Source organism: Rhineura floridana, chromosome 8, assembly GCF_030035675.1.
Source record: "Rhineura floridana isolate rRhiFlo1 chromosome 8, rRhiFlo1.hap2, whole genome shotgun sequence".
Taxonomy (NCBI): domain Eukaryota; kingdom Metazoa; phylum Chordata; class Lepidosauria; order Squamata; family Rhineuridae; genus Rhineura; species Rhineura floridana.
In genome coordinates, this window is record NC_084487.1 from 74,566,618 (window position 1) to 74,582,350 (window position 15,733).

The window sequence follows — 15,733 nt, forward strand, 5'->3', positions numbered from 1 at the left end:
CTTTCATTTTTGTTACTTTTTAATTTATTTATGTAATCCAGTTTCATTTCCTTCTTTTCTGGTCCTTTTTGTTTGTTATTTTTATTTCCTCTCATCCCTTCATGAGGGCAGTGAAGGTTCAAAGGAGCAACAGGCAATTTACGTGGGATCCCTATGCCAACAGCCACAGTGGTGCCCTCACCTACCACCATTACAACACCTACCATTGCAGGATGCCAGCTTTGAAGTGCCAGAAAACACTTCCTCAAAAAAACCTTCGTAATGTTCCATGTTTTTTACCTCCTAACATATCATCATCATTATTATTATTGTTATTATTATTCACTCTCTTCCTCTCATACTTTCCACATTTTCAGTTTTTAAAATCTCACTTTTTGTCACAACCATGTGCATTTATTGCTAACATCCTTTTTTTTTCAGCCTTAACTTATCCAGTCTATGTAAAGAGGGGGAAAGTTTAGTACCTCATAGAGAAAATAACCTTTCCATGCAAAGCCAATGTCAGAAATCACCTTTTCCAAAGAATGTATTGCTAGACTCAGTGTGTCTAACCATTCATATGGCTCTGTATTTAAACCTGTTATGATGCTTTAATCTAAGTATTTAACCAACTCATAATGAATGTCACTGACTTAACAATTGTTTACAGTTTAAGCAATTGTTCAAATCAGTGGCATTTATTGTGTGTTGATTTAATACTTAGATGAAAGTATCATAATAGGACTGCACATTGTGTGTTTGTAATAGCAAACAGATATTTTCTATGGTTCACATGGCCCTAAGAATCCTGAATGAGTTGCCAAACTTTTTATATAGTTTGTGATTTTGTTACTGGTGCCGCAAACCATTCTTGTGAGTCATACACAGTGTCCAAATTTTTAACAGCCAACTACAGACATGCATTTCACTATTCCCTATTGAAAAGTGCCTTGTACCAAGCAGTTCCCTGTCTTTCAACAGCACTGGTATCTTCATCCTTCTCTCCTGCCTCCATGAGCGCATACAGCCTGAGTTCCCTGAACATGGGGACTTTACCTCGCAGCCTCTACTCTACCAGTCCACGTGGGACGATGATGAGAAGAAGGATGAAAAAGAAAGACTTCAAAAGCTCATGTAGGTGACCACATAAATTACTTGTGATGTATAATGAAACAGGGCTGTGAAATGTATCTGACCAATAACATGAAAGCACACTGAAATTCAGATTTCTTGGGAGATGCCATGGGACACTTTTTGTGTATTACAGCAGGACAAAAGGGGAGTTTAGCCACATGATGCACTTTCATCACCATATCCAACAGCAAAGAGATTTTTTTTCTGTCCTGTATGATCCAGTCATGCATTCTGCATCTACAAATCCTACTTCAACTATCTGGATATTGTTTTAGTATGACAACAGTGTGGCGGCACCTACCCTGTGGAATTCCCTCCCCTTAAATATTAGACAGGCGCCATCTCTGTTATCTTTTTGGTGCCTATTGAAGACTTTCCTCTTTCAAGAAGCTTTTTAAGTTGAGACCTTATCCCAGTCTGCGTCTGTGTTGGAATTGCTTTTTAATATGTTCTTAAACCTTCCTTTTAAAATGTTTTTAATCTTTGAAGATGTTTTGAAAGCTTTTTTAAGAAACATTTTTAAAGATGTTTTTGTTTTAATGTGTTTTAAAGTTTGTTTTTATGATGTTTTAAAGTTTTTAGTTCTTTTGTTTGCTACCCAGGGCTCCTGCCAGGAGGAAGGGCGGGATATAAATCAAATAATAAATAAATAAATAAACAGGCTTAAAACCCAAACTTACATTTACAAGAATGCAAAATCTAAAAATTAAAAATATTCTTCTAAGTAGACCAACTTTTTATAAAATGAATTTCATTTTTGTTGAGCTATTAGATGTGTCAGATGACAGTCAAGACTATAGACAGAAGAATGCCCGTTGAGTTGACAGTAATGGCAATCTAATGTCTGAGCACTGCTGTAGGGAGTGTCAGCATTATTTTGTCACCTACCATAAATAGTAGGATGTTACACTAAATGTTGCACTTAACTGAATAACTAATTCATCTTATTTTTAATTTGTAAGCTATTCGTATTTTGTTGCAAGCTATATTCGGATCAGTGCAATCTAACTGAAGTGAGTTTAGTACTAAAAATAATTGTAAACAAGCTAAACTGGATTATTTGGGTTTAAATCACTTTAGTCCATCTTGCTAATATTGATGACATTGGCAGTGACTCCCATAAATATATTAATTCAGTTGGACTAAGGATGCAGTACTTTACCAATTTATGTGGGAGTGAATGGAACTTGCTTCTGAGTAGATACACATAGGATTCCTGAAGCCATTTGGGTTAAGTTGACTTAAGTACAAATATCTCCATACACCTAAGGAGAGAAAACTATTATTATTTCTCCAAACGAGGTAAGTTATCCTTGCTGTAGGATACTACATAAGAATTCAGGGGGATGCCAAAATATACAGGAATTTGGAGAGAGGGCTAAGGATTGAAGGCATATGGCTTGGATCCTCACTACCCCAAGCAGTATTATCCTTCAGCTACTATGTGTCCTTCTGAAAAGCCACTCCTGAGACTCGGAGGACCCTCTAAATCAGTGTGGTGTGTGACACAGAAAGCTGTAATTGATGGGGGAGTTAGCAGAAATTGGAGACCTCTCCCCTTGCAGTGCCTTCCAGTGACAGCAGAGCAGCATTGGGTTCCATCCTAAATGTATGAATGGATCTTAGCATTTGGATGGTGGGTGGTGAGGGTTTTGTTGGAATAGGTAGCACATTTGGGTGGTCACATCCACACCATACATTTAAAGCACTTTTAACACACACTTAAAGCACATGGCTTAAGAATACTGGGAACTGTGGTTTGTTAAAGGTGCTGGGAATTGTAGCTCTGTGAGTGGTAAATTACAGTTCCCAGGATTCCTTGAGAGAATCCTTGGTTCAAATCCATGCCATTCCTTAACTCAGTGAATTATTTTGTTCAGATCAACAACAGCAACCCTACTTCACAGGTTTCTTATGCACTTTAATGCAGTAATAATTGCAAAGTACTTTTTATACTATTGCTAATATTAAATAGGCATAATTACACATGTTTGCCTCATCTAATTTAATTAAAAAACATATTCTGTGCCACACATGAATTTACTTGTAAAAATGGGCAGTTAATTAAAGTATAGAAAAGAAAACAAGTTTTCCCTAAAAGCCCACTCCAGCTTCCTAATTCTTTTCTTTGTTGGTGGAAGGAAGCAGGAAATGCTTGAGAAAACACTTAGGACCCTCCAGATGTCCTTTTTAGTGAATATTCATCATGATTTATGTTCATGATTTTCTTGGGGCAGCTATATGCGATCATGCTTTCAGTACCATTTGTACCTGCAAACATTTTGGGCCAACCGTATTGCTTCATTTGGATGCCCCATAGTTCCTTGCTAAAATCCTGTAACTTTTCATGCCACAGAGGTGCCACATTTGTTTTTGCCTCACTTTTCATGCACTTTAGCGCAAGAGTGTCCCTCCAGACAGCAATAATGTCGCAACATTGGGGAGAAGCATCAAAGAACAATTAATAAAGCGGAATGATGTGTGGGTGGTCCAGAATAAAAAAAAATTAGTCTGGAGGGACCCTTAGTAGACAAAGCTTCTGACAATATGTTTTTCCATATTTAAGAATCTCCACGTAGGAAGAGAGTCTTCTGCTTGCATTTAACTTGTCATCTCCTTCAAGATGTGACAACATGTTTAGCTCGTCTATGAACTCCTCTTCATAACTAGAAATGTCAAAACATAGCCAGCCATTTCCATCAGGGCCGGCGCCAAAGGGTGGCCAGGTAGGGCCCTGGCCAAGGGACCCGTAGCCCACAGGGTGGGAGAGTAGCACTCCCCTTCTACAGCAGAGTCCCTACCACAGATCGCAGAGAGGGAGCTGCCTGCCCACCCACTCACCCTTCCCCTCCGCCTGCTTTCTTGCTCTCTCGCTTACCCATTGGCCTTCCCCCCACCTGCTTGCTCGCCTGCTTGCTCGCCCTCTGCTTGCCTGCCCCCCCACTCGCCCCACAGTCTGCTGTCTTGCTCACGCCCACCCACTTGCTCACTAACTTGCCCAACCTCCTGCCCTTCCGCCTGCCTGTCCACTAGGTAGGTAGGTAGGTGGGGCATGCATGCGTGCGGGTGCCAGGGCCCAGGGCAGGCTGGTGCCCAAGGGTCCCGGCATGCCTGGGGCTGGCCCTGATTTCCATCATCTAGCAGAAGAGTGAAAACCAGTGCCTGCAGGAAGAAGAGACCATCGCCCAAGGGAAGGAGAGGCTGCTGCTGCTGCTGCTGTGGTGCTGCTGCTGTGCTGCTGCTGCTGCTGCTGTGGGACCACCACCTCCACCACCCTTCCCTGTGGGACTTCTGCCTGGCAGGACCAGGCCCCAGGTACCCAGCCAGCTAGGACTGATTCTCACCACCTGTCCCTCTTTGGAGGGATACATAAGCCGGCTGGCTGAGGTGGCCTGGGAGACCCAGTGCCTGCAGGAGGAAGAGACCATCGCCCAAGGGAAGGAGAGGCTGCTGCTGCTACTGTGGGACCACCATCTCCACCACCCTTCCCTGAGGGACTTCTGCCTGGCAGGACCAGGCCCCAGGTACCCAGCCAGCCAGGACTGATTCTTACCACCTGTCCCTCTTTGGAGGAATACATAAGCCGGCTGGCTGAGGTGGCCTGGGAGACCCAGTGCCTGCAGGAGGAAGAGACCATCGCCCAAGGGAAGGAGAGGCTGCTGCTGCTGCTACTGTGGGACCACCATCTCCACCACCCTTCCCTGAGGGACTTCTGCCTGGCAGGACCAGGCCCCAGGTACCCAGCCAGCCAGGACTGATTCTTACCACCTGTCCCTCTTTGGAGGAATACATAAGCCGGCTGGCTGAGGTGGCCTGGGAGACCCAGTGCCTGCAGGAGGAAGAGACCATTGCCCAAGGGAAGGAGAGGCTGCTGCTGCTACTGTGGGACCACCATCTCCACCACCCTTCCCTGAGGGACTTCTGCCTGGCAGGACCAGGCCCCAGGTACCCAGCCAGCCAGGACTGATTCTTACCACCTGTCCCTCTTTGGAGGAATACATAAGCCGGCTGGCTGAGGTGGCCTGGGAGACCCAGTGCCTGCAGGAGGAAGAGACCATCGCCCAAGGGAAGGAGAGGCTGCTGCTCTTGCTGCTGTGCTGCTGCTTTCTTTTTTTTTTTTTTGCTTTCTTTTTTTATTATTTGTATTTGTGTGGCTGTGTCAGTCGTGTGTGAGTGTGTGTTTATATTGATTTAGTTTAATTTAATTTAATTTAATCAATTTACAGTTGTTATAGGGTACGGAGGCGGGTCTCCGGACCAATATTGTTTTAGGGTGGGTGGCCTGTTGCCTGGCAGATAGGGATAGAGGCTTGTGCAAGCCAGGGAGGGAGGTGAGGGGCCAAGTTATAGAAAGATTGGGTGGCAGGCGCTGGAAAGGTGCTGCTGGCAGACCACGCCAGAATAGGGGAACGGGATGGATGCATTATACCCATCCCCTGTTCCGGGTTGGCCCAGAACCAGATGAAAACTGGGGGACGCAAGGTTCCTACCGACCTTCGACTGCTGTTATGTAATGCCAGGTCTGTGGCACAAAAAACTTCGCTCATCCATGATATGATCTTGGGTGAGCGGGCAGACCTGGCATGTATTACGGCGACTTGGTTGGACGAGGCCTCTACTCCCATTCTTGAGGCCATGTGTCCACCAGGTTTCCGTTATGCACAGCAGCCGAGGGTGGGAAGGCGGGGAGGGGGCGTGGCAGTCATCTATCGAGAGTCTTTGGTTTTTGCCAGACCTCCTCTCCATAGGACTCAATTTGTTGATTGTATGTACTGGAGGTTGGGCCCGAAGGGCAGTTTGGGGATCCTGCTAGTGTACCGCCCACCCCGCTGCACAGCAGACTCCCTGGCTGAGGTGCTGGAGGTGGTCTCGGCTGTACGGGTGTTGTCCCCAGAATTGTTAGTGCTGGGTGACTTCAACGTGCATGCCGAGACCACTCTCACTGGAGCCCCTCGGGATTTCCTGGAAACCATGGCTTCCTGGGAACTGCACCTTAGTAATATTGGGCCCACCCATGTAGCCGGTCATGCTCTCGACCTTGTGTTTGTCCTGGGAGAGGAGAGAAGTGCTCTGAAGTTGGGAATGGTTTATTCCACCCCTGTGTCATGGTCAGATCACTACCTGGTAAACATAGACTTCTCAATGCCATGCCCCCTCCGCAGGGGCGAAGGACCTATTAGAATGGTCCGCCCCAGGCGCCTGATGGATCCGGATGGATTCCTGACTGCGCTAGGGGATTTGGAATCTGCTGAAGGTCGCCCGGTCGAAACCCTGGTGAGGGAGTGGAATGATGGGATCACCAGGGCATTTGACCGGGTGGCTCCGAAACATCCTCTCCCCCTGAATAGAACTCAGCACCGTGGTATACACCACGGCTGCGTACTCTGAGACAGGAGGTGAGACGACTAGAATGCCAGTGGCGGAAATCCCACTCCGAAGATGTCCGGACACAGGTTAGAGCAGCAGTAGCTGCCTACCAAGTGGCAATAAAGGCAGGAAAGAAGGCTTTCTTTGTTGCCTCTATTGCGTCTGCGGAGTGCTGTCCCAGGAGGCTGTTCCAGGTGGTCCGAAGCCTGGTCGGTCCAGTTGCCCAGGAACCCTTGGAACAGTCAAAGGCCTCCTGTGACATATTGGCAAAGTACTTCGCCGATACAATCGAACACTTACGGAGCTCGATCCCGTGCGCCGTGGATACAGTAAGTGAACCAGAGTTGGCCAGTTGCATGCCGGTAAGTTGGGATCGGTTTCAGCTTCTCCCTTCTGAGGATGTGGATAAGGTGCTTTCGACTGTGAAGCCTACCACTTGCCTAACTGATCCTTGCCCATCGTGGCTCCTTATGAGCTGCAGAGAGAAATTGGGCAAGGGGATTAAAGCGGTAGTAAACGCATCCTTGAAAGAGGGTGTGATGCCATCAGCCTTCAAGGAGGCAATTGTAAAGCCCATCTTGAAGAAGCCCTCCTTGGATCCCCAAGTTTTCAATAACTTTCGCCCAATTTCGAACCTACCATTCTTGGGCAAGGTCATTGAGCGAGTGGTGGCCAACCAGTTGTCGACACACTTGGATGAAACGGATTACTTGGATCCATACCAATCGGGTTTCAGGACTGGTCATGGAACTGAAACAGCCTTGGTCGCTCTGGTTGATGAGGAGGGCATTAGATAGGGGAGAATTCACCTTTCTTGTCCTCCTCGATCTCTCAGCGGCTTTTGATACTGTCGACTACAGTATCCTTTTACAGCGCCTGGAGGGATTGGGAATTGGAGCCACTGTATTACAGTGGTTGCGTTCCTTTCTCTCCGATAGGTACCAACAGGTAGCATTGGGGGAGGAGGTTTCAGACCCTTGGCCTCTCAATTGTGGTGTGCCACAGGGCTCTATCCTCTCTCCCATGCTATTTAACATTTATATGAAGCCGCTGGGGACAATCATTAGGAGATTTGGGCTGCAGTGTCACCAATATGCGGATGACACTCAGCTCTATCTCTCGTTTAAATCTTCACCAGAGTTGGCTGTGGAGACCTTGTCCAAGTGCCTGGAATCCATGAGTGGATGGATGGGAAGGAACAAGCTGAAGTTGAACCCCGATAAGACTGAGGTGCTACTCGTGGGGGACAAGAGAAGGTTGGGAGATGTTGACCTGAAGTTCAATGGGGTGAGTCTACCCCTGAAGGACCAGGTCCGCAGCCTTGGGGTTGTGCTTGATTCCAGGCTGTCCATGGAGGCTCAGATTTCAGCAGTGAGCCGGGCAGCCTGGTATCAACTACACCTCATACGTAGGCTGCAACCCTACCTTCCTGTTCATCAGCTCCCACTGGTAGTACATGCCCTGGTCACCTCTCGATTGGATTACTGTAATGCGCTCTACGTGGGGTTACCCTTGAAAACGGTCCGGAAACTACAACTTATACAAAATGCGGCGGCTCGACTACTTACGAATAGTCGCCGCCGGGATCACATCACACCAGTGTTGTTCCATCTACACTGGCTTCCAGTTGTCTTCCGGGCCCAATTCAAGGTGTTGGTATTAACCTTTAAATCCCTATATGGTCTCGGCCCAGTTTATCTAAAGGAGCACCTTCAACGCCACCAATTATGCCGCCCGACAAGATCAGCCACACAGGGCCTTCTCTCAATCCCACCGACAAAAACAGCTAGATTAGTGGGAACTAGAGAGAGGGCATTCTCAGTGGCGGCCCCCACCCTTTGGAACTCCCTCCCACAAGATCTACGGCACGCCTCTTCCCTAAATGTATTTCATAAAGCCTTAAAGACCTGGCTCTTTCAACAGGCCTTTGGGATTTCCGGGGAGGGTTAACTTTTATGACTGAAATGCCTCTTACCCTGCACTAATATTGTTGTTGCTGCTGTATTGTTTATATATTGTATTAATGTATTTTATCACATTGTGTTTTAACTGTTTACATGTACGTCGCCTAGAGTGGCCATCGGCCAGATAGGCGACACATAAATTAAATTTTATTATTATTATTATTATTAAACCTCGCAGTGACTGTTATAGAATCTTTTTACACAAAGTATCTGTTGCACACATTTTCTTTCTTTCTATAGTACTTTTAAAGGTTGATGTACTAACTAGTTTCTAACAAGACACTTAAAAATGCAAGTTTTAATAAATCTGTCTGCCTTGGGAGAGTCTAGAATATCTACGACTGAAGGATGCTATAAAGTTTTCATTTCCCGTTGTGTAGAAAAGTCTGCATAACTGATGTGATCTTCCCAAACGCCTGGCAATAAACTGTACTGGTGTAGGAACCATAAACATTTTATTAACAGACGTTTGCACGGACTGTATTACTTATGCAGTTTTTTCCAAACATAGAGCCATAAAACTTAAAAGATGCCCCACTCTGTCACATACTGTTTATTATACTTGTTTTTGCTTTGTTTGCTTTCTTTTATAACCATCCCTTAGTTTTTAATGTTTGAAGTATGTTTTTCAGGAAGGGAGGCATTGTAGCTTGTTACTGGCCATGGGCAACTATTAGTGTGCACATATGTGCATGCACATACATTCTTACCTTGGTATTTGTGGTGGGCCATGTAATAATTAAGCTAAATATTCACAAATTTATTCTTGGTTGAATTCAGTGGTGTCCCTTTGTTGACAGAAGGCTTTCTGATCCAGTGGAGGCTTCCATCAGTAAAAAGAGGAGGGAGGTGCCGCCTCACATTGTTCTGAAGGGTCATCCAACCCTGTGGAGCAGATTGAGGTATGTGGCAGCTGCAGGGATAGGGGGCAGCAGCTGAAATCATCTCCCTCCCCATTCAACTCATGGAAGCCTGTGCTAGATAAAGTGTCTTCTGCCATCTCTTTTTTCTTTTTAGCGAAATAAAAGGAATTTTGAAGCTTTCAATTATTTGCCAACAATACAAGATGGTCCATTAAATGGCAGTTATTAATTCTGTTGAAATTACATCTTCCAACTTCTGCTTCATTCAATTAAAAAATGGATTTAACCTGGATTGTCAGCAGTATTGGTTAAGCAATATGAAATAAAAGATGCATTGTGGCCAATCCCACCTACAATCTATATGATTTCTCTATCACAAGGGGCATAATACAGGGTTACATTTTGGCCCATTTCCTTTTTTTTTTTTTACGCAAATGATATAATAGAAAGAGCCCTGCTGGATCCAGCTAAAGGCCCATCTAACCCAACAGCCTGTTCTCACAGTGGTCGACCAGATGCTTAGGAGAAGCCTGTAAGCAGGAGCTGAGTACAGTCGTGCTCTTCTCACTTGTGATTCCCAGCAACTACTATTCAGAGGCATACTAGTGCATGGCTAGTAGTCTTAATAGCCATGTATGCAAATTAATTACCTTGTTCAACATACTGCAAGCTAAATTCTAATTGGAATTGAAATCTGAGGACATAATGTTTAGGGTACCCCTAAATGCAATCCTTCAAGACTTCTTAGAACACATAGGGATCCTCTTGATTCAAATGAATGTACACTTATTCATTCTTAATTACTGAGCTGGTTTTTTGTTATTATTTTTATTGAATACAGATAACAGTATATTGAAAAAACCCAATCCCATATCAAAAGAGAAAATAAAAATACAAAATATTTTATAATTTGAAATACAATTTATTGAGTCTGGTAGATCCCCCTCAAACTTTGTAAAACATAAATGAAACCAGTATGAAAAAGGATTTGTGGTATAAGAGCACTGTCCAATTAAATAACAACTGAAGTTTTCAAAATCGCTATGTTGAATGTGGTAAGGCTTAATTTAAAAACAGATTGAGAGGGTTTTTTTAAAAAAATTCAGACTAATATAAGAAAGCTGAACAAAAGCAAAGGAGTTCCTTGGTATTTTATGAACTAATCCTTGCATGGTTGTGAAAGATATTTGATGGTTCTTCCCCAATTTCAAATTAGGTGACTATTATTACACTTCTTCATTTTCCTTTAATTCCTTATGCATGGTTAGTACTGAAGAATTCCTTAATATTTTAGTCATTTGTATATGTGGTGAAAGAATCATGGATGATCTGCCTCAGTCTTTACTGTACAAATATATAAGTTTAAAATACTTTATACTACCGTAGGCTATTAAGCCAAGTGACCAAGAATTTTTATTAGCAAAGAGTGATAGAAATATTGTTGAAAAGGTTGTTTCCTTTGTCTTCATGGCAGCAAATGTGTCACTTACATTTTTAGCTGTCCATGTGGTTGATAGTTATTATAATAACTGATTCCTTTCTGCTTTTAGTTTGTTCCTATAATTATATTCAATTTTCTTATTGTCTGAACAAATAAACACTGCTATTTCTAATCATAGGCTGTAAATCAGGAAAAGTTTATGGTCATCTAGAATCATGGTGTTGTGAGGGTCTGAATTTCTGAGATTATCAGTCCAACTCTCTGTACTGGAAGCAATTACTAGCCTGTGTGTCAAAGTCACTCCTACAGATGCTGTTAGAAAGGGAGGGTCCACATCTTTGCTGGGTAACTGGGAACTGCTTCTGGTATGCCAAGGAACTTGCCCATGGCCAATAGGATTTCTTACCTTTTTTACCCTTTGAACAATAGAGATCAATTACTTATTTTTTTAAAAAAAACAGCTACCCGGAAGCTACTGTTCAAGAAGAATAAATCCAAATCCTCCTGGGAGACATGGAGCTAGTTGTTGGTTCTTGGGGTTCTTGCTAGAATTTCTTCAGTATTCCTCTGTATACCTGTTGCTGGGGAACACAAATGGGGAGAGTGCTATTGTGCTCACATCCTGCTTATGGGCTTCCCATAGACATCTGGGTGGCCACTGTGAGAACAGGAAGCAGATGGGTGCTTGGTCTGGTCCAGTAGGGCTCTTCAAAACTGGTCTGCTATATATCTGTTACTGAGACATTGAACCAATCAGCATGTGTCTTGAGCATGTGCTTGGGGGGGAGAGGGGGAGAGAGAGAGAGAATTGCACAGTTGTGACTTGATAATGGATAATTTCTGTCAATTTCTCTATGCAAATTGTTAATCGTTATCCTGTTTGTTTCATATAATACTTGTGGTGAGGATTTTCTTCTTTTGGAAATACATTGGGAGCACTCCAAATCAGCCCATCCAGGTGCTGACAAAAACACTTCAATGAATCAGAAAAAAATGTTCTCAGTAATAGTTTGTAGAATTTTATCTTTTCATTTTCATTATGAGAGTGTTGTTTAAATATCACTCATTGGATCCTGGATATTTTTTTAAAATAGAAATTGATTATAGTTGCACTTTAATATTCTTTTATATTAATGGTATTTCTGTCAGAAATTGATTTAATTTGTGCTGTCTTTCTGAATGCTATTGCTTCTGGTCTGATATGTTTTATAGTGTCACTAGCCTCTAGCACTGTTGGCCTAGCTGGACAGGTTGTTCACACTGAAACTACAGAAGTAGTGCTGACAGCTGACCCCATTGTGGGATTCGGGATACAGCTCCAGGGTGGCGTGTTTGCTACTGAGACCTTGTCATCTCCACCCCTGATTTCCTATATTGAGGCTGACAGTCCAGCAGAAAGGTGAGGCCCTTTGAGATGATTGCTCCTAACTTCTTATAGCTGAGAACTTATCACTAGATGCTTTGGGGTAGTTATTTTCAGATTTCTGATAAATTACTGAACATTGCTCAGTGAAAAATGTGGTACATAGTGAATTCCATGTCCTGACAAGAAGGGTGTTTATATATATATATAGTCTTGATAAGTATGAGAAGAACAAAATGCGTTGGTGCTTTTATTCAGATGATTGCCTCTGACAAGCAACTGAGGGCCATGTTAATTAGACTATCTTTCCTAATGGAATTTCTGAAGCTGAGGTCAAATATGTTTAATTCAAGACTGGCAGAAAGTACATCTATCTCTGCTTAGCTTTAGTTGAGTTCAAATCTTAAAAATACCAGAGTTTTGGATTATTAATTTTATCATTGCTACATTTCAAATGTGCTTGGTATAAAAACTTGAGAATAAGGTTAGATCAATACTACAGATTTTTAACTATGACATCTCAATAGGCTTATTCTGCAGAGAATTGGGTTTGTTCTATCACCCTTGTATTGTAAATTGTATTTATGTTGGCTTTGATCTGTTATGTATCTGAATGCTCATTTGTTCTATTTTGTGTCAAGGTGTGGCACCCTACAAATAGGAGACAGAGTGCTGGTTATAAATGGGATCCCAACAGAAGACAGCACATTTGATGAAGCTAATCAGCTTCTCAGAGATTCATCTATCACCAACAAGGTCACTTTGGAAATAGAATTTGATGTTGCAGGTAGGGATGCTCAAATACCTTTTCTTAGTGTAATGCTGGTTCAACCCTTCACTTTTGAATTTGAATTGCTATCACAAACACACAGCCTCGTTCTCTTTCTGCAATCTTTTATTCATTCTGAATCTTTCAGTACTCAAGCAGAAATGACAAGTATTCCATTATTTAAGATGTGAAATCAATCTTTCTTATATATTTTCTTATATGCCACATTTATTCTACTGATATGCACCAGAATGTAGGGAAATGGTCACCTCCAGATGCACATTGCACCCTACAGAAGAGAAAATGTAAATTTTTGCAAGCTGACAAATGAAAATGAGATTTAGGTTTCAAACTTTGGGACCTGTCTCATAAGAAAGCTCCCACTAACTTCACTGAAAGAAAATGGGAATCCTAAGCTTCAGTCCCTCCCAATGTCAGCCTAATTACACATCGTGGAGGGATTGTCATAGGATTCAATTAAGTCTTCCTCCCTCCTCCCAGCACTTGTGCACTGCATTGCATCCTCCTTTTGCTGAAACAGAGGGCTGGTATCCTTCATATTTTCCTGGTAAGGTGTCTCTTCAATCCATGGCCTGGCCCAGAATTTAATTTGGAGGGCTGGGGTGGAGAACTTACAGAGAGGCAGGAACTGCAGTGGCCTCCAGTTCTAGACAATGCTGAATTACAGCTTCAGTGGAAAGGGGAAGAAAGGAGAGCTCCAGTGGCCCTCTGGAGATCCATCTGTACATGTGTAAATGTGCTTGCACTGTTAGAAATGGTGTTCCTAGTTACTAGTAGATGTCTCCATAACATATTTAAGTCCTTGCTACAATTTTGTGTAATTGTTTACATCCCAAAGGACCACTTTTAAATCCTTCACTCTAAGGAAGAGCAGCATGTGATTTACCAAGTGAAATTTTAAATTGTGAACATGAAATGTACCACATTTGCTTTGCCTCTTCAACACAAATTTATATATTATTTTTCATTAATGGCTAAGATGTGAATGATGAAAATGCAGTGAATTTAGTTCAGCCTGGCACGTATTGTAAATTAAAAAAAACCCTTTTAATTACAGAATCTGTCATACCAAGCAGTGGCACTTTTCATGTAAAACTACCAAAGAAGCATAATGTAGAGCTTGGAATCACCATAAGCTGTAAGTAAAAGTAGATTTTGGCATCTTTTCTATATAGTATATTGTGTGTGATCCTGATTATATAAAATGTTTGGTAACAAAGTTACTGCAGATATATTCTGCACCTTATTTTGCTTTCTCAGTACTTTTTGACCACCCAACAAGTCAAAACTAGTCAAAACGTCAAGCTGGACTCCAGAACCGAAGCACTTCTTCAGTATTAATTAGATTCTCTGAAGCTTCAGTGATACGTACAGCTTTTTATTTATAAATATAGTCAGATAGGGGGGTTTTTTAGAAAGGAATAAAATTTGACGGAAATTGCTGGCTTGGGCTTGTCCAGAGAAAGTTGTGGACGCAGGATATTAATATAGATAAAAATACAGAACAATGGGGAGAAAGAACAAGATTATTCTTTTGTCTGACTTCTATACATTTTTTAAAAAAATACTCATCTGTATGTTGTGGTTCTTGTAAAAAAAATTGTATCTGAAAGTCTCTCCTCATTTTGTCCAGCTAAGATGAGATAAGCTTTGCAAACAAAACTTTCTATTTTAAATTTGCCATCTGTATTACCTCTGAGTCTTTGTATAAAATTCAGTATTCAATTAATTTCTTGCTTTCAGTCAAACTTTGAGGATACTTGGAAGATTATTATTCCATTCTTGCTTTGCTTTATTCTAGCATCTTGCTTGATGAAAATCTTAAAATTATGCTGCTGGAAATGTACTGAGTGTGGGTAATGGGTTCAGAAGATCCTGAAATCCTTTAATATTTTGTAGACTTGGTTTGGCACTTGCTTTGTGATACCACTCTAATTGGCTCCGAAATAAGTCAGTGTGGTTTTGACTAGGGTGAAGGGTTTTGTATTATTTTTTAAGGTTGAATTCAGAGTATTTGTACCATGTTATTGCTATTTGATAGATTTATTAGTTGCTTGATACCTGAAGGTCTCCAACTGACTTACAACAATGTTAAAAACAAAAACAAATATATTATACTATAAAAACAAAACAATAAAACAACAACACTTCCATGTAGCCTCAGGAAGCTTGGGCAGCATACTAATAACAGACAAAATAATCTCAGTCTATCAAATGCCTAGAAAAAAAAGGTAAGTTTTTTTTTAAGATGCCAATGAAGGTGTCAGGCAGATCCCATTGGGGAGCGTATTCTACAGATGGGGAGCCATAACTGAAAAGGGCCTTTTCCTGTTCACCACCCTCGAAGCCTCCTTTCAGAAGAGGACTTGAAGAAGGCCCTCAGAAGAAGATCTAAGGGTCTGGGAAGATTCATATAGGGAGAGCGGTTCCAGAAGATATTGGAGTCTTGAGTCATAAAGTGCTTTATAGATCAAAACCAGCACTTTGCATTGGACTTGGAAGCATGCTGGTGGCCAGTGTAACTGGAACAGGATTGATGTTCACTTGAACCCATCAACAATCTGACAACCACATTCTGTACTAACTGAAACTTCCAAACCATGTAAAAATGCATTGCAGTAATCCAATTTATGAAGTTACCAGAGCATAGATTAGTCTAGCTAGGTTATCCCTGTCCAGATAGGATTGCAGTTGGACCACCAGCCTAAACTGATAGAAGGCACGCCACACAACTGAGGCTACCTGTGCCTCAAATGACAGCAATGGATCTAGGAGAACCCCTAAACTATGAACACTTCAGATGGAGTGTGACCCCATACTAGCAGCAAGCAT

At 42.3% G+C, this 15,733-nt stretch overlaps 1 protein-coding gene across 2 annotated transcripts in view; it reads left to right on the forward strand.

The window, feature by feature from the left end:
• Positions 1-15,733, forward strand: part of GRIP1 (glutamate receptor interacting protein 1) — a 606,542-nt gene that overhangs the window by 536,567 nt on the left and 54,242 nt on the right. Inside the window, exons 10-14 of one of the 2 annotated variants that reach the window (XM_061639805.1) lie at positions 112-270; positions 961-1,113; positions 11,961-12,147; positions 12,753-12,898; positions 13,959-14,039. In XM_061639805.1, coding sequence (XP_061495789.1) covers positions 112-270; positions 961-1,113; positions 11,961-12,147; positions 12,753-12,898; positions 13,959-14,039 — 726 coding nt within the window. The remainder of the gene's footprint in view (positions 1-111; positions 271-960; positions 1,114-11,960; positions 12,148-12,752; positions 12,899-13,958; positions 14,040-15,733) is intronic. The other variant, XM_061639804.1, reaches the window with a different exon arrangement.